The sequence below is a fragment of the Narcine bancroftii genome, chromosome 7 (assembly GCF_036971445.1).
Source record: "Narcine bancroftii isolate sNarBan1 chromosome 7, sNarBan1.hap1, whole genome shotgun sequence".
NCBI lineage: Eukaryota > Metazoa > Chordata > Chondrichthyes > Torpediniformes > Narcinidae > Narcine > Narcine bancroftii.
The window spans coordinates 180,948,003-180,970,777 of record NC_091475.1 but is presented as its reverse complement, the minus strand read 5'-3'; the positions used below and the strand labels follow the sequence as shown (position 1 = coordinate 180,970,777).

The 22,775-nt window shown below is 43.2% G+C and overlaps 1 protein-coding gene and 1 long non-coding RNA gene across 2 annotated transcripts in view; one reads left to right on the top strand and one right to left on the bottom strand.

The window, feature by feature from the left end:
* LOC138740129 (relaxin receptor 2-like) overlaps positions 1 to 4,147 on the bottom strand; it is a 117,625-nt gene extending 113,478 nt beyond the window's left edge. Inside the window, exon 1 of the mRNA XM_069892531.1 lies at positions 4,003 to 4,147. Within this exon, the coding sequence (XP_069748632.1) occupies positions 4,003 to 4,102 (100 nt within the window). The 5' untranslated portion in view covers positions 4,103 to 4,147. The remainder of the gene's footprint in view (positions 1 to 4,002) is intronic.
* Positions 4,148 to 4,280: 133 nt separating this feature from the next.
* LOC138740128 (uncharacterized) overlaps positions 4,281 to 22,775 on the top strand; it is a 29,974-nt gene continuing 11,479 nt past the window's right edge. The window contains exon 1 of the long non-coding RNA XR_011342688.1: positions 4,281 to 4,369. This is a non-coding gene — a long non-coding RNA (uncharacterized lncRNA). The remainder of the gene's footprint in view (positions 4,370 to 22,775) is intronic.

The following is a 22,775-nucleotide window of genomic DNA, read 5'->3' as shown; positions in this document are numbered from 1 at the left end:
CCATCCGTGCGGTACCGGATGTAAACAGCGTCTTCATTGTTGGGGTCTTTCATGGCTTGGTTCAGCATCATGCTGAAGAAGATTGAAAAGAGGGTTGGTGCGAGAACACAGCCTTGCTTCACGCCATTGTTAATGGAGAAGGGTTCAGAGAGCTCATTGCTGTATCTGACCCGACCTTGTTGGTTTTCGTGCAGTTGGATAATCATGTTGAGGAACTTTGGGGGACATCCGATGCGCTCTAGTATTTGCCAAAGCCCTTTCCTGCTCACGGTGTCGAAGGCTTTGGTGAGGTCAACAAAGGTGATGTAGAGTCCTTTGTTTTGTTCTCTACACTTTTCTTGGAGCTGTCTGAGGGCAAAGACCATGTCAGTGGTTCCTCTGTTAGCGCGAAAGCCGCACTGTGATTCTGGGAGAATATTCTCAGCGACACTAGGTATTATTCTATTTAGTAGAATCCTAGCGAAGATTTTGCCTGCAATGGAGAGCAACGTGATTCCCCTGTAGTTTGAGCAGTCTGATTTCTCGCCTTTGTTTTTGTACAGGGTGATGATGGTGGCATCACGAAGATCCTGAGGCAGTTTACCTTGGTCCCAACAAAGCTTGAAAAACTCATGCAGTTTGGCATGCAGAGTTTTGCCACCAGCCTTCCAGACTTCTGGGGGGATTCCATCCATACCTGCTGCTTTGCCACTTTTCAGTTGTTCGATTGCCTTATATGTCTCATCCAGGGTGGGAACCTCATCCAGCTCTAGCCTTAGGGGCTGTTGAGGGAGCTGGAGCAGGGCGGAATCTTGGACTGAGCGGTTGGTACTGAAAAGAGATTGGAAGTGTTCTGACCATCGGTTGAGGATGGAGATCTTGTCGCTGAGGAGGACTTTGCCGTCTGAGCTGCGCAGCGGGCTTTGGACTTGGGGTGAGGGGCCGTACACAGCCTTTAGAGCCTCGTAGAAACCCCTGAAGTCGCCAATGTCCGCGCTGAGCTGTGTTCATTTGGCGAGGCTAGTCCACCACTCATTTTGGATCTCCCGGAGTTTGCGCTGAAGATGGCTGCATGCGCGACGGAAGGCTTGTTTCTTCTCTGGACAGGACGGCTTTGTAAGGTGAGCCTGGTGGGCAGCTCGCTTCTTTGCCAGCAGCTCCTGGATTTCCTGGCTGTTTTCGTCAAACCAGTCCTTGTTTTTCCTGGAGGAGAAGCCCAGTACCTCTTCAGTGGATTGCAGTATGGTAGTCTTCAACTGATCCCAGAAGGTTTCAGGGGACGGGTCCGTGAGGCGGGTTGCAACGTCGAGCTTTGCTTTGAGGTTTGAGGCTTTGAGGCTAACCATAATTATTCCTGGCCTAAATAACAATAGGTAATCTCTGCCTTAATTGTATGTATTGTAGCTTTCCAAATCTGTATTTAGTTCTGATTTAATCCAATCATATCTTTGTCATGTCACAGTAGCTGCTAAGTTCATACATTTATTCCTTTCTTACACCACATAGCATCTTAGAACCATAGAACATTACAGCACAGGAAAAAAGGCCCTTTGGCCCATCTAATCTGTGTCAAACTATTATTCTGCCTCATCCCACTGATTTTCACCCAGTCCAGACCCTTCAATCCATCTACCTGTTAAAACAGAGCCCACATTCAGCTCGTTCCACACTCCCACCACTCTCTTTCTGAGAAATTTCCCTAATGTTTTCTCCAAGCCTTTCACCCTTAATTCATGTCTCTGCTTTGTATCTAACCTAACCTCAGTGACAAAAGTATACCCATCAAAATTTTAGACACACAAAAACAAGTTTAGATATTCGCCCTTAGAAAAAACTGGCAACATCGACAGATTTAGTCATTTTCATGTTAAAACCTTCGGACGCCCAATCGGACAGGACAGATGTTTTAGTGATTTCAAAATCCTGTTCCCCAGGCAGTGAGAAAAGGGCTAATCCATCACCGTTCTTCGGACACACACACAAGTATAAAATCCTCTCAGATGCCAGACTCAAAATATCGTTAAACAAATGCAAATGACAAACAAGTGTTTCAGACATTAAAGGGGGGGGGGGGGGGGCGCTCAGGAATCAAATTTTTATATATCTTAATTTCTTTCTTTTTCTTTGGCTTGGCTTCGCGGACGAAGATTCATGGAGGGGGTAAAAAAAAGTCCACGTCATTAAAATACAACAAAACGGGCAACTTTAGTGCAGAGAAACACAGGAGTGGAATGTCCGGGGTCTTTTTTAAACTCAATGTATATCATACCTTCAGCAGGAGCTCGCTTCACAGATCAGCAAAGATGGAAAGTAACTTCGAAAGATCGGTTTCCAAATGAAGTGGACAGTGCTGGTGAAGGGTCGCCTTTCACATTGCCAGATCGTCCAGCACAATACGTGAACTGTAGCCAGCAAGACTACAACAAACCCACACTGGAGAACTTGTTGCAACAGAATCCTCCCCGAAGTTCTGTAGCCAGCAAGACACCTTCTGATACAGCAAACCCACACTGGAGGACTTGTTGCAACAGAATCCTCCCCGAAGTCCTGTAGCCAGCAAGACACCTTCTGATACAGCAAACCCACACTGGATGACTTGTTGCAACAGAATCCTCCCCGAAGTCCTGTAGCCAGCAAGACACCTTCTGATCCAGCAAACCCACACTGGAGGACTTGTTGCAACAGAATCCTCCCCGAAGTTCTGTAGCCAGCAAGACACCTTCTGATACAGCAAACCCACACTGGAGGACTTGTTGCAACAGAATCCTCCCCGAAGTCCTGTAGCCAGCAAGACACCTTCTGATACAGCAAACCCACACTGGAGGACTTGTTGCAACAGAATCCTCCCCGAAGTCCTGTAGCCAGCAAGACACCTTCTGATACAGCAAACCCACACTGGAGGACTTGTTGCAACAGAATCCTCCCCGAAGTCCTGTAGCCAGCAAGACACCTTCTGATACAGCAAACCCACACTGGAGGACTTGTTGCAACAGAATCCTCCCCGAAGTCCTGTAGCCAGCAAGACACCTTCTGATACAGCAAACCCACACTGGAGGACTTGTTGCAACAGAATCCTCCCCGAAGTTCTGTAGCCAGCAAGACACCTTCTGATACAGCAAACCCACACTGGAGGACTTGTTGCAACAGAATCCTCCCCGAAGACCTGTAGCCAGCAAGACACCTTCTGATACAGCAAACCCACACTGGAGGACTTGTTGCAACAGAATCCTCCCCGAAGTCCTGTAGCCAGCAAGACACCTTCTGATACAGCAAACCCACACTGGAGGACTTGTTGCAACAGAATCCTCCCCGAAGTCCTGTAGCCAGCAAGACACCTTCTGATACAGCAAACCCACACTGGAGGACTTGTTGCAACAGAATCCTCCCCAAAGTCAGGTGAATTCCAAGTTCTGCGGAATTCAGAGAGCAATCAGCCCGATTGCGTCCTCACATTGCAGTTCCCAGCCCGAATCAAGTGGTTGAGCGGCGAGTGCTGGAGAGGATGAAGGAAGGTTCAACGTTCGTAACTCCCCCCTCCCCCCCACCAATCCCGGCCACCTTTCGTTTCAGGACCCCCCCCCCCCCACTCCCTCCACGAAGAGCACAGTCGCTGAAAGCCCACGTTAAATTTCGTTAATCCCATTAGCAATCCCAACCGAGATTGTTGGGTGCAGTAGCTCCTGGGAAATCTAGGGCACCTTTGGCCCAACATTCCAACCAGCTTGTCCGCCCCTTGAGCAACACTTTCTTTCTTTTCCCCAAATTAAGCACAGAAGAAATTGTTCACCGTTCTCATCTGGAACCGCCACCCACCCCCTTGTCCGAGAGCGTGGGGTCCACAACCTCTCTCCACCCCATGTTATCCCCGGCCTCGCCACTGCAGCCGAGGGCATGTTCTCCACATGGCTCCAGCGTCAGCATCTGCTGAAACCGCGCCTCCCTCTCCGTCCGCGCGCCTTCGAAATTATTTAGAAATAAACCCCATGACTAGGCGACCGTGAAACGGACGGGGAAAAGCCTTACCGTTGAGTTTACCGAGCACGAACAGGCAGAGAAGCATCATGGTGGGGCGAGTATGAGCCAAGAACCGGCGAAGACGCGGCAACATTCGCGCCCTCCACATCTCCCGCTTGTGCGTGTGTGTGAAGAAAGGCTGGAGCTCGAGTCTGCGCAGTCGCTCACTCCGGGCTCGGCAGAACCTGCTGGGATGATGAGGAACTGGCATCATTTGAAGTATACTTATTATCCGACCTCTTAAACTGGCATCATTTAAAGAACCAACTTCCGCTCTCAAATAAAACGATTCGTCGGGGCAGCGGCTCACTGTGAAACGGGATGTGGAGGGGCTGGCGCAGCTGTGCGGGAGGCGGGAGAGCCGGTGTCCTGACAGGTTGGTGGTATTTGGTGCCCGTAACTCTCAACGAGAAACCCCAAGTTCAGACACCAGCTACTTGACTGCACCAGTATCCATCCCAGCAGCCGAGGGATTTGCCTGCATTCTCAGCCCTTCATCCGGAATGTGGTCAGGGTGATCCTTGTTCCCGCGTAACTCTCCTCTCCCTCTCAAAATAGGCTGATGGGGGGAGGCTCGTTGGAAACCCGCGAATTGCTAGAAACTCAAGAATGATAAACTGCGCAAGTTGTGGCTTTCCTAATGAAACTCATTCCCTCTGACAAAGCCACTTCGTTCCGATGCCCAACAGTGAGTTCCTGAATGTCACAGCTCATTGGAGAGATGACAGGAGTGTGGGATGAGGGTGGAGGAACATTTTCAAGGAAAACAAAACATGAATTCTCGGGAAAGGCAAAGGAAAAAGATGTTTTGGACCAGGAGCACAGAGAATGCCAAATGGAAGGAGTTTTCACACAAAAAAAAACACAACTATCCATCACCTCATTGCATCTGCTACCCATCCTTGAGTCTGCTGGTCCAATACTATCTTCTTAATGCACCTCAGAACTCAGAGTGAAAACGTCTCATCTTCAAATCCAAGCCACAGTCAGTGGCAAAGAAAGGCCTTGGTCAGTGGTTCACTCTGGCACTCAGTTCATTATCTCTTTTATTGTTCAACACAAAAATATTATTGATTAAAAGAAATGGGGATATGCACACTGAGGGCTTCTTTGGAACAGGGATGGTAATGGCCACCTTGGAGCACGTTGGTACGATGTCTGTGAGGACATCAGCTCATTGTCCCGCACATCCTGACAGTAATGTTAGCTGGTCCCTCAGCCTTACACTCTTGAACAAAAGTAATATATGAGCTACTCTACAATCCTCTGGGGCCTTGCCTGATCAATAATCTGGGATATACTGTATCCCATTAGCCCTGGGGTCATCTACTTTAGTACTCCTCAAAAAATCCAGCACCACCTCTTTGATGTCTCAAAATACCCCAAGCATCGGCTTTCTCAACATTATGCTTCCAATCACTATCATTCATTCTTTCTCCCCAGTAAATACTAAGGCAAAGTACATCATCCACTTCCTCTGGCTCCAAATGTATATTTTATACTTTGTTCTTGACAGGTCCTATCCTCTCCCAAGTCATCTCCTTGATTTTAATGAAAGTATAAAATGACAAGATTCTCTTGCTCACCAAAGCCATTTCATGGCTTCTTTTTGGCCTTTTCTCATAACCTGCTTGAGCTCTTTCCTGTGATCTTTCTATTCCTCCTTGTCTGATTGTAGCTTCTTGAACTTTACATATACTTCCTTTTCCTTTTTGACCAAATTCATAATATCTCTTGTAATCCAAGGTTCTCTGACCTTCCCATTCCTTCTCTTCCTCCTCTACACTTGATCATAGCCAAAAGGCCAAGAAGCGATTGCTCTTCCTCCTCCTCAATGGAATGTGCTAGTCCTGGACTCAAATTATTTAATCCCTAAAGATTTGTCAGTTATGGGCTTGGCTGTTAATAGCTGCTCTCAACTAACTCCAGCTACTACCAAATAATGTCATAATTTGCCCTCCTCCAATTGAGTAATTTTCTCTAAGATCTAGGCTTATCCTTTTTAATGTTATCTTGAAACTTAAATAAAGTTCATCACTATACCAAAAATGATCTCCCACTTAAACTCTGATCCCAAGTTATATTCCTTGTCAAAGTTTTGTAAATTCATTTGACCTATTTATATCTCTCTGTAATTTGATTGTATTTTTCTCACAGCTTGCCTTTCCCTTTCCTGGTGTGTTTTATGCAAATTTGGCTTCAGTACATCTCTTTTCTTTTTTTCTTTGGCTTGGCTTCACGGACGAAGATTTATGGAGGGGTAAATGTCCACGTCAGCTGCAGGCTCGTTTGTGGCTGACAAGTCCGATGCGGGACAGGCAGACACGGTTGCAGCGGTTGCAGGGGAAAATTGGTTAGTTGGGGTTGGGTGTTGGGTTTTTCCTCCTTTGCCTTTTGTCAGTGAGGTGGGCTCTGCGGTCTTCTTCAAAGGAGGTTGCTGCCCGCCAAACTGTGAGGTGCCAAGATGCACGGTTTGAAGCGATATCAGCCCACTGGCGGTGGTCAATGTGGCAGGCACCAAGAGATTTCTTTAGGCAGTCCTTGTACCTTTTCTTTGGTGCACCTCTGTCACGGTGGCCAGTGGAGAGCTCGCCATATAACACGATCTTGGGAAGGCGATGGTCCTCCATTCTGGAGACGTGACCCACCCAGCGCAGCTGGATCTTCAGCAGTGTGGACTCGATGCTGTCGACTTCTGCCATCTCGAGTACTTCGACGTTAGGGATGAAAGCGCTCCAATGAATGTTGAGGATGGAGCGGAGACAACGCTGGTGGAAGCGTTCTAGGAGCCGTAGGTGATGCTGGTAGAGGACCCATGATTCGGAGCCGAACAGGAGTGTGGGTATGACAACGGCTCTGTATACGCTTATCTTTGTGAGGTTTTTCAGTTGGTTGTTTTTCCAGACTCTTTTGTGTAGTCTTCCAAAGGCGCTATTTGCCTTGGCGAGTCTGTTGTCTATCTCGTTGTCGATCCTTGCATCTGATGAAATGATTAATATATAATATAATATAATATAATATATATAATGATCCCTATGGGATGCCACTGAATTTTGTTGCCAGTCCTAATATGATCCCTTTAACAGTACTTGCTGCTCGTTGCAAGTTAACTAACCTCCAACCACGCTGATATATTGTATCTAATACTAAGAGCTCTTACCTTGCCAAATGACCTGTTGTGTGACTCTGTTAACTCTATTTTACTTCCCACAGATGCAGTCTGACCCACTGGGTATTTTTAGCAATATATAGATATGTATATTAACTATATCGAAAACAAAATCGATATGAATTACTTAAAAACTCAGTTTTATTAAATCATAGTATAAGAATTCATTCACTGCTACCGTTATGATATATCAAAGCTTTTAATTTTATTATCCATTGTGTTGTGGGGGCCATGCCCACTATATTGCTCATCATTGCTCAGAGCAGTTACTTAGCAGGAGTTTGAGAAAGACTTTTCAGTTCCATCTCTCGTAAATGAGGCTGAGATGTAAAACATAATATCCCAAAAATAAATGGAACCCGATTGAAATAAGGAGTAAGATTCAAACTTGAAGGTTAGGGACTGAGAAGCATACTAGTTATGTAGCCTTTTTACAAACTGAATAAATGGCTTGATGTTGCCAATTTTCTGTCATTGTCAAGGTGAATAGTAACCCATATCCCTTTTATTAGCCATGTCCAAACTGAGCAATGCTTTGAATATTAAAGTTAATTAATTGTTATGCATGGTTTTATTTGCCATCCATACATGTTTTATAATTTTTTTGGCTTTTACCATAAGCTTGGTATTGGAGCTACAGCTCTTAAAAGTTTGAATGAATCCTTCCCCAGGGTCTAATCTTGAATGTGTGTTTATGCATATATTTGTGTGTGTGTGTGTGTGTGTGTGTGTGTGTGTGTGTGTGTGTGTGTGTGTGTGTGTGTGTGTGTGTGTGTGTGTGTGTGTGTGTGTGTGTGTGTGTACCACTGTTTAAAATATATATATCTCATTAAACTCTATGTATTTCTGTATTAAATATATACAACATTGGATTATTCATAACCTTCACTCATTGAAATTTCAATTAAACACAATCTCTCAATTATAGGAAACCATGCAGACATGGGGAGAATGTACAAACTCCTTACAGTGTCGAATCCAAACCTGGGTCACAGGTGCTCTAATAGCATTATAATCACCACTAAATGAACCGGGGAACCCCAATAAAGAATCTTGAATCTCAAGTTAGAGGTCAATCACTGAGTCTCCCTCTCCACCTCCCCCCATTGACATGATCTACTGGGATTGTTGTCTAAGGACCCCTTCCACTCTGCAAACAGCATCTTTCAGCTACACCCAATGGGAAGAGATACAGGAGTGTCAGAGCCAGCACCACCAGGCTGAGGAACAGCTTCTTCCCATGGGCATTAAAAATGCTGAACGAGTAAAAGAATTGATCACACTAACCATCCGAGATTCTCATATTCATGAAACAACATTTATTTTTATTTGTATATATGAATGATTGTCCTGCATATGTATTGTTGGTCTGTATGTGTGTTACGTCTGGTTGTGTGTCTTTGTGTTTTGCACCTAGGACCGGAGAACGTTGTTTCATTGGGCTGTACTTGTGCAATCAGAATGGCAAAAAATGTGACTCGACTAGATCTTGTGCCCATCTAACTCCCAAATTCCAAGCTCCAACATTTGACAGTTGCCAGCAGCAAATATCTGAAGTGAATAGTTGTCAATTTCAGTTTTTGATGCCCTTTTACTCCAACTTACTGGCTACTCCTCTGTCAAGGGAAAAATTTGCTTTGAAAATTCTGCAATTGATTTAGAGATGTACTGAAGCCAAATTTGCATAAAACACACCAGGAAAGGGAAAGGCAAGCTGTGAGAAAAATGCAATCAAATAACAGAGATATAAATAGATCCAATGAATTTACAAAACTTTGACAAGGAAAATAACTTGGGATCGAGGCGGGGTAAACTCAAAAACAATAAAATCTTGAGGTGGAGGATAGAACTCTCCACCTAAAATTACAACATCATATTCCAGCCTGGGAAGCTCAACGAGCCCCCAGGAGGCCTGTCCTGGGTGATGTGCACCAGCTCACAGTCTGACCAGCTCCAATCTCTCCATGATGACCTCTGCTACCCCAGGGTCACTAGGCTTTTTCTTTATGTCAAGCCCAAAAACCTCCCCTACTCCATTGTCAACATCCAGGCCCTGACTAGAAACTGCCGGGTTTGCGCCGAATGCAAATGACATTTTTACAGGCCTGACAAGTCACATCTGATCAAGGCTTCTCGACCCTTCAAGCGTTGGAGGGTGGATTTCAAGGGGCCCCTGTCCTCGTCCAATCAGAAACTGTACTTCCTCAACATTATTGATGAGTATTCCCATTTCCCCTTTGCAATGCCCTGTCCAGACATGACCATGGCCACTGTTAAAAAGGCACTACATGGCATCTTCATCCTATTAGGGTACCCAAGCTACATCCACAGAAATCAGGGGTCCTTTTTTATGAGCAACGAGCTGCAACAGTACCTTTTGGTGCAGGACATAGCCACCAGCAGAACCACGAGCTATAACCCTAGGGAAATGGCTAGGTGGAGCAGGAGAGCACTATGATATGTAAGGCAGGCCTTCTAGCATTATAGTCCAGGGGTCTACCCATCTCCCAGAGGCAGAAAATCCTCTCCAATGCCCTCCACACAATCAGATCCATCCTGTGTACCGCTACCAATGCCATACCTCATGAAAGACTGTTTTCCTTTCTCAGGAAATCAGCATCGGGGACAACACTACCATCTTGGTTGATGACCCCAAGACCAGTACTGCTCAGGAGGCATATACAGGGCCACAAGATTGACCCACTGGCTGAGAAGGTCCACCTTCTCTACGCCAACCCCCCAGTATGCCTATGTGACGTAACTGGATGGATGTGAGGACACAGTTTCTGTCCGGAACCAGGCCTGCACAGAAGACCCTGAGACTGCCATTGACCCAAAACCACCTCCTACACTCACTGACCCCCTCCCCACACCCGGGCACCCTATCCCAACCCAGGCACCAGCTGCTGTGACCACCACAGCCGATCCCCTCCACCCCACCTTGACTCCCGTACTGCTCAACCCACCCTTGCCCTCAGGTACATCAACTGCCAACATACTCCCACCCAACCAGGAACCAGCAGCTGCACCACGACAATCCACAAAGAACAGAAGACCACCAGACCAACTGAACTTGTGATGGACACTGGAATTTTCCGCCCTGGGACTTTTCTTTTAAAAGAGGGGGGTGTATGTGATTATACATCACTGTATACTGTTACTTGGTTACTGGCACTGTGTATATGTTTGGTTCATATGTATGGCTGGCCTGCCTTCCCTCAGTGACTCCACCCTCTGGAATCCCCTAATAAAGGCAGTTAAACCAAATCCCTCCCTCAGTACGAGTCCTAAGATTGGGCCAGAACAGGAGCATGGTCCAAGCCTTATGGTATTAAAAGCCTGTCATCCAGCAACTCCAGCCTTTTGATATTATTGATAGTGTATCATTCTCTTAAATGTTTGACTTTACTTAGCTTTCAGAAAGTCATCATCAGTAAACAAAAGATCAAGTCAAGTTTATTCTCGTTTGATTGTACAAGTACAACCCGATGAAGCAACATTCTCTGGTCCTCGATGCAAAACATGCAGACACACAACCAGACATAACACACATAGAGACAAATAATTAATATGCAGCACAGTATTTAATCTACACAAATAAATAAATTAAAAAAAATTGTTTTGCAGATATGAGAGTCTTGGGTGGTTAGTGTGAGCAGTTCCTTTGGACACTCACTGCCCGTGGGAAGAAGCTGTTCCTCAGCCTGGTGGTCCTGCTTCTGATACTCTTGTATCTCTTTCAAGATGGGAGCAGCTGAAAGATGCTGGGTACAGAGTGGAAGGGGTCCTTAATGATTTTGTATGCCCTCTTCAGACAATGGTCCCAGTAGATGATGCTGATTGGGGGAGAGGGAGACTCCAGTGATCCTCTCTGCTACTCTTATGGTCCTGTGGATTGACCTCCAATCCATTTCTCTGCATCAACTGTACTACACTGTTTTGCAACCAGCCAGGATGCTCTGGATAGAGCTCCTATAGAAGGTTGACATAAAGGTGGCTGATAGCCTTGCCCGCTTCTGTCTTCCCAGGAAGGGAAGTTGCTGTTCCACTTTCCTGACATGTGAGGAGATGTTGCGTGTCCATGATAGGTCCCTAGTTCAGTGAACTTCAAGGAATGTGGTGCTCTCTAGTCTCTCTACTACAGAGTTTTTGATGTGTAGTGGAGGGTAGTCATTCCTAGTCCTCAGTCCATGATCATCTCCTCAATCTTGTCCATGTTCAGACTCAGGTTGTTACTCTCGCACGAGATTTTCCTCCTCTTCCGTTATCATTGTTGCGGATGAGACCACCTACTGTGGTGCCATTTGCAAACTTGATACTGTTGGAGATGGATCTGGCAATGAAGTCATGGGTCAGTAACTTGATCAGGAGTGAACTTAGCACCCAGCCCTGAGATGCGCCAGTGCTCACCATGACGGTGCTCAATATTCTCCTACAGACCCAGACAGACTTTGGTCTTTCCATTTGGAAGTCCATTATCCAATTACAGAGAGGGGTGTTGAGTTCCAGTGAGGACAGCTTTTCCACCAGCCTTTGAGGAATGATTGTATTAAATGCTGAGCTGAAGTTAATGAAGCATCTTTCTCCAGGTGGGCCAGGAAGGAGTGAAGCAACAAGACTATAGCATCATCTGTAAATAGAGATTTAGGAAACAACAATAAAAGATGGAGAGACATTAAATTGCAAATGATATGGCACTCAACATGCACCAAAACAATGCCTAGCCTATGGAAAAGTTTGTAATAGATGTAAAGGGTAGAATCACTATGCAAAACAATGTTTGTCCAAAGGGAAACAAAACAAGTGAAAGCATGAATACTGTAAACACTATAAAAGAAACTGCCCTCAGTGATACACTTTTCATTGGCATAGTAGTGCAGGAAGATTATAAACCAACAGACACTCAACAGCCAAGTGTGAACAGAGTTGAGCAGGACAAATGGACTGTGTCATTACATACTAATTGAACAAATATTCCTTTCAAGCTGGACACAGGTCAATTTGATCTGTGAGCATGACATTGGGGTAATGAAGATAAAGCCATACATCCATACAAATCCTGTACAGCTCGAAGCATACAATGGACAGAGCATCAACATGTCAATTCAAGATTAAAGTTAAAGATCAAGAGCACCACCTCCGGTTCACATTAGTCCCAGATGGACATGAATCACTGCTTAGTGACAAAGCATGTGAAAACGTAAGCCTAGTCAAGAGGGCATACACACCAGGGAAACCTATTGTATTAACTGATGCATTATCCAGGGCAACGACGCAAATTGAAGCACACAATGAGAGTTCCACAGAGACAGATGTGAATTTCCACATGAATCTGATCACTGAATCTCTTCCCGCATCTAACACGAAATCCAAGCAAATCACAACTGAAATAGAATGTTATAAAGAATTAGGCCAAGAGGTGAATGTCAGCCATGCTACAACATCAGATCTGAGCTAAGTGTTGTCAATGGGCTTCTACTCAGAGAGAGCAGAATTATCATTCCTCAATCACTATGATGAGAGATGCTGAAAAGGGTACATGAGGGGCATCTTGGATTGAAAAATGCAAGAGGAGGGCCAGAACTGTGGCTTATCAGCCAGGGATAAATGCTGACAATGACCGGATGGTTTCAGGCTGTGAGACCTATTAGAAACATCACGCAAAGCAGACAAAGGAACTCATGATAATAACTGACGTACCAGCAGAACCATGGCAGAAAATTGGGACTGATCTGTTCCCCATGGATGGAAATAATTATTTGCTGATTATTGATTATCTATTGAAATATCTGGTGATTGTGGTGCTTCCTAGCATGTCTGCTGCTTGTGTGATCAAATGTATGAAATCAATCTTTGCCAGACATGTAATTCCTCAAATTGTCTACAGTGACAATGAACCATGCTACAGTTGTAAAGAATTCCAGAACTTTGCAGAAGAGTATGGTTTTCGACATGTGACAAAGTCCTCTGCATCTACAGTCAAAGGCTAAAGCAGAGAAAGGAGTTCACATTGTTAAACAGTTAATCAAGAAAGCACTAAACAGTGGCTCAGATCCATATCTAGCTCAATTGAGCTACAGAGCTTTGCCCCTTGAACATGGTATGTCACCTGCTGAGCTCCTGATAGGTCATAGACTAAGCACCACACTTCCCTACTCTGCAGATCCAAACAAGAACAGAGATGCTGAAGATATTGAACGGAAACAAAAGCATCCGCAATGGAGACAAAAAGCAAATCATGACAAGTCAGCAAGAAGCTTAGGGCCACTGGCACAACATGACACAGAGATTCCAACACTTGGGACAAAAAGGCTACTGTACTGGAGGAAGTAACGCCGAGATTCTACACTGTCAGAACAGTGGATGGTCAAATACTGAGAAGAAATCGAAAGAATGTGCTGAAAAAGCAAGAGACACTGCAGGAACAGACAAATACAGAAGATCCAGCCAGCACAGTAACAGAGAAAACACCACCAGTGCTGGACAGTAGTGGACCAGCAGAGCCAACTCAAGCACCTGTGTTAAGAAGATCCATACATACTCAAAGCACCTGACAGACTGGATCTCTAAAGGAAAAGAACTGCACACTTTTTGTTTGTCTGCTGCTGTTTGTGTTTACCTTTGTGTTGAACTTTAAATTGAAATGAATACTGTATTAGTGTGTCATGTTGTTAGATTAACTCCCCCTAGTGATTCTCCTGACCACTAGAGGGAGTCAGTTGCAGCTCACGGATTCAAGATGGATGCCTCCACGTGGTCATGAATTCTTTAGCTAATAAAGTATAATTGGTTTCAAACAACATGTTTCTTTATTACAGTAAAAGAAACATCACATGTGGGTGCTGCAATCTTGGGTGCCAGATATCAGTGGAATTGATGGGGAAAAAAATCTGGCACTGTTGAACAGAGAATTTAAATGCACAGTACTGTTGGGTGGGATGGCAGGCGGTGGGACCTTGCAGAAGAGCACTGGAAGCCCGTGACTCTTTCCAGGTCTGCACCACAGGAAGCTGCAAACCAAAATTTAGCAGAGTTTTGATCGAGAAAGAAAGGGGAAAGTATTTTCAATCACCATAAAAGCCTAGTGGTCAAAGGAGACGAGAAAAACATGGTTCAAGCAGGGAGCTGTTATAATCTGTTTCTGTTTGAAATAATGGTAAAAGAACATGCAATTATTTCTTGAATTGGGTGAATGCTCAAAAAAGTGTTTTAGAAGCTACAGGAATTGAGCAGAGGCATGGAGTTACATGGTCAGTTCTTTCAAACAAGATGTCCAGCAGAAATACTGGACAAGTCTTTTTATAAACTTCATTACTTCATAATTTTGTGATTCTAAGAACTTTAATTGATATATCAGAAATGGTTTTCATAATCAAATGTATTTTATGTGAACATAATAATATAAACTAAAAATTAATACTACATGAGTGTGATTGTCCTGTATTTCATTTATTCATTCTTCATGAGAAGAACATGATGACATTGAAGAAAGCTCCATGTCCCCTGATGAACCGATGCCCTGAATAGCAGAGGCAGAGATGAGGACAACCTTATTCAAGGTGAACCCAATCTAAGGTGAACCTGCACAAGGCAGCAGGACCAGACAACATACCTGGTCGGGTACCGAAGGAAAATGCAGACCAATTGATGGAGGTCTTTATGGACATCTTAAACACACGGCAACATTCCATTATTCCTGCAGGGTTCAAGACAGCCACTCTGATCCTGGTACCCAAGAGAGAAAATAACAGGCCTTAATGACTACCACCCTACAGCACTGACCTCCACCATTATGAAATGCTTCGAGCATCTGTTGATGGAACGCATCAAAACCCTCATCCCGAGATGTTGGCCCAATTTCAATTTGCCCATAAAAAAAATCATTTCACAGATGATGCTGCAGCCTTGTCCCTTCACTCAGTCTTAACTCACCTGGAGAATGACACCTCATACACCATGCTGCTGTTTATCAACTTCAGCTCAGCATTTAATACGATAATTCCCCAGAAGCTGGTGGAGAAGCTATCTTTGCTGGTACTCAGCACCTCTCTCTGTAACTGGATTCTGGACTTCCTAACAAAAAGCCCACAGTCTGTTCTGGTCGGTGGCACAATGTTGAGCCCTGTTAGGCTGAGCACTGGCACACCTCAGGGCTGTGTGCTCAGCCTGCTCCTGTTCACACTACTGACCCACGACTGCATCGGCAGATCAAGCTCCAAGTGTCATCAAGTTTGCAGATGACATAACAGTCAGTGGGTTCTTCAGCAACAACAATGAGTTGCACTACAGAGAAGAGGCGGTAAATCTCATGGTATTGTGCGAGTTACAACATGAGTCTCAACGTGGGAAAGGTGAAGGGGGTGATCATGGCCTTCAGTAAGACCAGGAATGACCACTCTCCATTATGCATCAACAACTTTGTAGTAGAGTGGAGAGCACCAAGTTCTTTGGAGTTCACTTAACTAAAGACCTATTGGAGTATACACATCTCCTCACTTGTCAGGATGGTGGAACAGCGATTGCACTTCCTGAGAAGACTGAAGTGGGCAAGGCTACTGGCCACCATTATGTCACCTTTATACAGGAGCTCTATTGAGAGCATCCTGTCCAGTTACATCACAGTGTGGTGCAGTTACTGCAGCAAAATGGATCAGAGGTCAATTCATAGGACCGTGAGATCAGCGGAAAGGTCCATTGGAGTTTCCCTCCCACTCATCGATGTGATCTACCGGGATCATTGTCTGAAGAGGGCACACAAAATCATTGAGGATGCCTTCCATCTAATACACAGTATCTTTCAGCTGCTCCCATCTTGAAAGAGATGCAGGAGTATCAGAGCCAGAACCACCAGTCTGAGGAACAGCTTCTTCCCACGGGCAATGGAATTGCTCACATTAATCATCTGAGACTCTCATGTTTACAAAACAAAACTTATTTATTTGTGTATATGAATACTTGTCCTGCATATGTATTGTTTGTATGTGTGTTATGTCAGGTTGTGTGTCTGTGTAGTGGGTCGGGTGAAACCCACACACAATGGGCTGAATTGCCGTAGCGAACAACCAGCACTCAGGGCACAGGGTTTTCCTCCCACCGCACAGAAATTCTAGGCTGCAGGAGTGCATTGCCAGGGGAACGGCCAGGCCTCACAGAAGCATTATGACATCAATCCCGTGAGCCTGTCGCCTCCCCTAAAAAGGAACGCGCGTGGTTTGAATAAACGGCAGTTACTGGTTTACTTGCTTGGTTGGCGTGGACGGCATTTATTTTAGCAGCTCTGCCTTTAGCAGCGCTACTTCTGCATATTTTGCACCAAGGCCCAGAGAACACTGTTTCATCAGGTTGCACTTTTGCAATCCGATGATATTAAACTTGTCTTGACTTGACTTAACTTGATATTCAGATGGCAATTTAGTTTTAGTATTTGACTTTGGCAAAGTCACAGTTCGTGCATGATTTTATTTTTCGATGTGAAACATGGCACCAAAATGAAAGATTAAAGGATTATCCTTAATAAATTAAGCCAAGTCACAACTTTGGTTTAGAAACCTGTTTGAAATGCAATGGCATTCTCCCAACTTGAAAAGAAATGTTAAACAGTTGCATTAGTTGAATTAGAGGATGCAAAGCAATTAATATAATTATTCACCTCATCTCGAGGGATATGTGATCTGGAAAGTATAATGTTTAAATTAAGTCACATTACACACAGTGTTTCTCTGGGGAACAGAAATAAAGATCAGCTACTTTTAGAGTGAAAGTTAGTAAGCCTATTTCAGGGTCAATTAAGCCTTGTAGAAAATTTGTTCTCAATTCTGGAGAATTCCGACCACAAATCTCCATCTCGTAAAGCAACATAATTATGAACACAATAAGATTTAAATATGTGAAAGTAGACGATACAAATTATTTTTCCTTTTTTGGTTATTTCTTTGTTTTAAATGTTTTATCATTTATTGATTGTCGATGAGGGTGAGGAAGGGGAGAGAGGAAGTGGGGGAAAAGAAAAAATGTCTCTATGGATATATTGTTGATCATTTGTGGATGTGGTTATTGATCTGACTCATAGTGCAAAAATTTTTTAAAAATAAAAAAAATTCTGGTTGCAAATTGCTGGTGTGACGATGACACGAATGGAATCACGATTTCTACATTCGATGCCCCTTTAGACCATGGCCTGGAAAATTTGATAGAAGTTTTCAATCATTGCATGTTAATTTTCATAGCAATTTTAAGAAAGCCTTAAAAGGATTGAAAAGGGCTTTGAAAGGGATAGTAAATCAGCCATAATTGGATGGCGGATCAGATTCGAGGGGCCAAATGGTTTAATTCCACTCCTATGTCATATGGTCTTATTGAACAGTTCTAACCACTCAGAATTCAATTCGGGGAAATCCTTTTTCCATTTTATTACTTTTTAACTCTCCACAAAAACAATATTAACTCTATTGCCTCACCCTCGAGGCATTTCCACCCAACTGCTCGCAACCCCTCATCAACTTCCTATTTGGAGATCGGTCCCCTGACTACTGGCCTTCCCTCCAATGTATTTCATGCAATCAGTCCCTGCACCAAGACATTTAGCTCTACATATCTTGTGGCCTCGGTCAATGCTGAATTTACTGCTGAAATGCGATTGTCTATTGGCTTGACATTCTTTACCCCTTTTGCAGGTTTTCCCTGACTTAGATGAATTTCTAAGCAAAGTTTAAATGTGCATCCAATATGATCCATTAATTGGAAAATAACATTATTGCTCATTTTGACTCCAAATCAAAATTGCATTGGTTCATTTCTGTATGAACTAATGAATATTTAAGTTGTCATGACAAAAATATTATTACAACAAAAATGGACAATGGAGCCTATGGCAGTAAAAAGACAAAACTGCTGTAGAAAATGGCCAGTATTTTTCTGGATAAATTTAATTATGGGTATCTTTGAACTTCTGGTGGCCCAAATCAGGTTGAACATGTGGATCAGCAAATATCAACAAAAACGATGCAGAAAGTCTTGTTTTGGCTAACATAGGAGTGCAATTTTGTTAATTGCATTTAATGTGGTAAATTAGTCAATAAAGAAGCACTCTTGGAAATTCCTAGGATCCTGTAAATCCTGACATTTGTGAAATTTTACAAATACAAATAAGAGTCTCCTTACTACTGTTGGGCTCAGTGTAGTTTGTATATTCTTAATAAATAGGAATTATGACAGGAGTCGATGTTTATAGAACTTAATGAGATAATTAAGTTACCGACTTTATTGCTTCTTGTCAAGAAGTAGAATTGGATAGTGATGGATGTTCCTTCATGACTCACAAATTCCATCTGGTCACTCTCTAACCAGATGGTATTAACATCAACTTCTCCGGTTTCTGCTTGACCACTTCCTATTCTCCCTATCTTTCATATCCCTCTGCCTTCTTTCCTCCAGCTCTCTACCCCTTCCCTCTCCATTTACAGAGCCTTCCCCCCTCCCCTTATCCACCTATTGTCCATGGGACTGTGCACCTCCCCCTGTCCCTACACCACCATTTTATTCAGGTGCCAGCCTACATTTTGCTTGTACCTTGATGAAGGGCTCAAGCCTGAAACATTGATTATGTATCTTTTTCTTGCTACATAAAGGATTTGAACCTGCTGAGTTTCTCCAGCATGGTGTGTTTTTACTTCAGCCACAGTGTCTGCAGACTTTTATGTTCTACTCATATTCTATATCAGTCTGTTCTATTTACATTAGTCCATTCAAAAATATCCAGGTGATTAATTCTTTTAGTAATGGCAAATATCTTTACTTATGATACGGAAGGACACCATTCAATCCATCAACTTTATTGTCATTCCCCTACTAATTTTCCTGATAATTTATTTGCCATATTTCCATGAATAAATATATAGAACTTAATGAGATAATTAAATTACCGACTTTATTGCTTAAGTTCTATAAACATCGACTTCTGTCATAATTCCTATTTATTAAGAATATACAAACTCCACAGTTCATTGGACAATTTAAAAAAAATTAGACATACAGCATTTTGGTCCACAACTCCGTGCTGCCCAATTTACATCCAATTAACCTCCACCCCCCAGTACATTTCAAATGGTGGGAGGAAACCAGAGCCCCCGGGGAAAATCCACGCAGACACAGAGAGAACTTACAAACTCCTTAAAGATAGCAAGAGATTTGAACCCAAGTTCCAATCGCTGGCACTGTAAAGGCATTGTGCTAACTGCTATGCCAACCATTATAAGTCTTTTCCCATGTAACCCTTTGGGAAAATCTGAAAAGCTTTGTAATTGGCTCCAGAGGATTGTTAACATGGCCTGTGACATCATGGGCACCAGTCTTCACTCCATCAAGGACATTGACAAGAGGCCATATCTTACGAAAGCAACCTCTATCCTCAAGGACTCCCACAAATCAGGCCATGCCCTCTTCATGCTACACCATTGGGAAAAAGGGACAGAAGCCTGAAGGTGAGCACTCATTGACATAAAGACAGCTTCTTTCTCTCTTTATCAGATTCCCAAATGAACAATGAATGACAGTCACTGCCTCACTTTGACTTTTTCTTGCACTATTTTTATTTATTTTTGTAAGGTGTTTATATAAATGTTTTCACTCTGACGTGGCTGCAAAACAATGAATTTCATGACTTGTTCATGACAATAAATCCTGATTCTTTCAAGGCATCTTTAATTATTGAAATAATTGAAAAATAACAATGCTTTCCTGGAATCCAATTAAAGGAAATAGGAAATCAATCTAACCAAACCAATATAACTGTTAGTAAATGGTTGTTTATTGGCCCATTTTATTTGACAATTGAAGTGCTAATATTAGATTTAAGGAATTCACATATGTATAGGCACCAATAGAAAAGAATGAATAACAAAAAGTCACCTAGTGAATGTCTCAGAAGGTATTAAAGCATTAATAATAGATTATCCTATTATCCATTCTCAGTTGGTGAATGCAATAAACATAATTTTCCAAAAAATGTTTTGCCCATTGAAGGAAATTTTTTTTTTGTTTTCATATGTTGTTACAATGTGAGCTAGTATCCTACCGATTAACAAAACATTTTTGTATTATGCAATAGTACTCAAATGCAAGTATGTGTGAAACTTTATCATTTTGCAGATGATGACAAACTTTCTTTGAGTTGTGAATATCATTCCTCTGCTTTGAAATGAGATCATTCAGTTTGTCATCTTCATTCTCACTGGTAACAAATCAAAAATCATTGGAAAACTGTTGAATCAGCTTCATTAGATCATGATGAACATAAAGCTACAAATTTTCCTGCAAATACTTAATCTCACTGAATGGTCTTTTGACGCAGCATACTCTTATCTCTTCAGCTCTGACTCAACCTTTTCCTTAATATTGTACGTCCTAATACTTAAGGAAGGCAGAAAATGCTGACAACCACTAATCCCCATATTCAATATGATATAGGCCACCAGAAAATGCCCATGGCAGGACTTAAAGCCTGCTTTAATTTTTCCATCCTCTCCAGGAACTTATAAACAAGTCAAGTTACTTCTGAGATGGCAAAAACGCACCTCTTTCTTCAACTACACGCCACCTTTTCTGAGTCGTTGGAGTAAAATTCTGAATTCTCTTTGTACCTCATTGTTTTGGAACAGTCCAACATGATTGTGTATAATTGGGAACATCTCAAATCATCACCATATTTATTTTGTGGGCGAGCATGTAAAGAGTTAGGAAGATTTATCCGAGCTGTGAAACCAAATCATCAATTGGAGTTAAAGGTTATCTGTCAACCTTTAGTTGATTGTAATTTTATAATCCTGCTTTTTGACAGACTTTTAGAAAGGGATGATTGGAGCAGATCAATTAGGCAATTCAAATGGTTCAAAGTACCTGCATACTCTTATCTTTTCAGCTCTGACTCAACCTTTTCCTTAATATTGTAAGTGTCAGGACATTCTTTGAACCAATGTACTGGTAAACCTTGTCTTTCATACATTGAATGCCAGCAAGTCCATGACTCCTATTGATTGGGGCAATGAGCATGTATGCTATAACAGGTTACTATGTGTAACTGGGCAGAAACACAGGCAATAATCCTTCTCTCCTTAATGAGTTCAATGCATTCTACTTCACCTGCTTTGAACAGAAAGCCAGTGAACTGTTGCCACTAGCCATGATAGCTTTATACACATCTTTACCCAAGATTACCATTGCAGATATCAGATCAGCCTTCCTGAGAGTGAACCTGTGGAAAGTAAATGGATCAGATGAATCCCTGGCTGTGACCTGAAACCTGGATGGATCAGCTGGCATGCTGGCACAGACATCTTTAATCTCTCCCTCCTGCAATCTGAAGTTCCCACCTGCTTTAAGAACACTACTCTCATCCCAGTGCCAAAGAGATACCAGACAACAATCTTAATGAGTACTACCCGTTGAGTCTGACATCCATTACAGGTGCTCCCCACTTACGATGGCCTGAATTTAATTTTTCAAAGTTATGATGGTTTGAATCTATACTTACAATATCTGATCTGTTCCGGTGCTTGTGATATGCAGTACACGACTCTCTCATGATGCTGACTGATGGCAACATCACGCTAGAGTATTATACAGCAGACTATCTCACGGTGCTGACTCAATCACACTCGCAGTCTCTGTAGTGACCATGCAAACTAGTGAAATTGATGACCCTGTCACTTTAACATCCCCACCATCCTCATTATCTAGAAATTAATTTTAGTTCAATGCCTCAAACATTCTTCATGCCCAGTGTGCTTTCAGCTGAGAACATTAATAGTCTTTTCAGTGTGGAACAAAGGTATTCAAAACTTAATTATGCCCAAATTGCATATACTGTTGTTCCTGTTTCCTTCTTACAGCGAAAACATCTATCTGATACTGTTGGGTCCCATTTATTTAAATTTTGGGGTGTGATATATAGCCTGTGTAACTAATTATATGAGATTGGAAGTATTCTGACCATCGGTTGAGGATGGAGATCTTGTCGCTGAGGAGGACTTTGCCGTCTGAACTGCGCAGCAGTTGGACTTGGGGTGAGGGGCCGTACACAGCCTTTAGAGCCTCGTAAAAACCCCTGAAGTCGCCAATGTCCGCACTGAGCTGGGTTCGTTTGGTGAGGCTACTCCACCACTCATTTTGGATCTCCCGGAGTTTGCGCTGAAGATGGCTGCCTGCGCGACGGAAGGCTTGTTTCTTCTCTGGCCAGGATGGCTTTGTAAGGTAAGCCTGGTGGGCAGCTCGCTTCTTTGCCAGCAGCTCCTGGATTTCCTGGCTATTTTCGACGAACCAGTCCTTGTTTTTGCTGGAGGAGAAGCCCAGTACCTCTTCAGTGGATTGCAGTATGGTAGTCTTCAGCTGTTTCAGGGGACGAGTCCGTGAGGTTTGAGGTTTGCCTGGAAGTTTCCTCTCACTTCGTCTGAGGTCCTCCATCAGCCAGCTCCCCACCATGACTACCAGCCCCCACACATCTCCATCAGGCACACAAAACTCAAAATGGTCAACCAGTTTACCTATCTCGGCTGCACCATTTCATCAGATGCAAGGATCGACAACGAGATAGACAACAGACTCGCCAAGGCAAATAGCG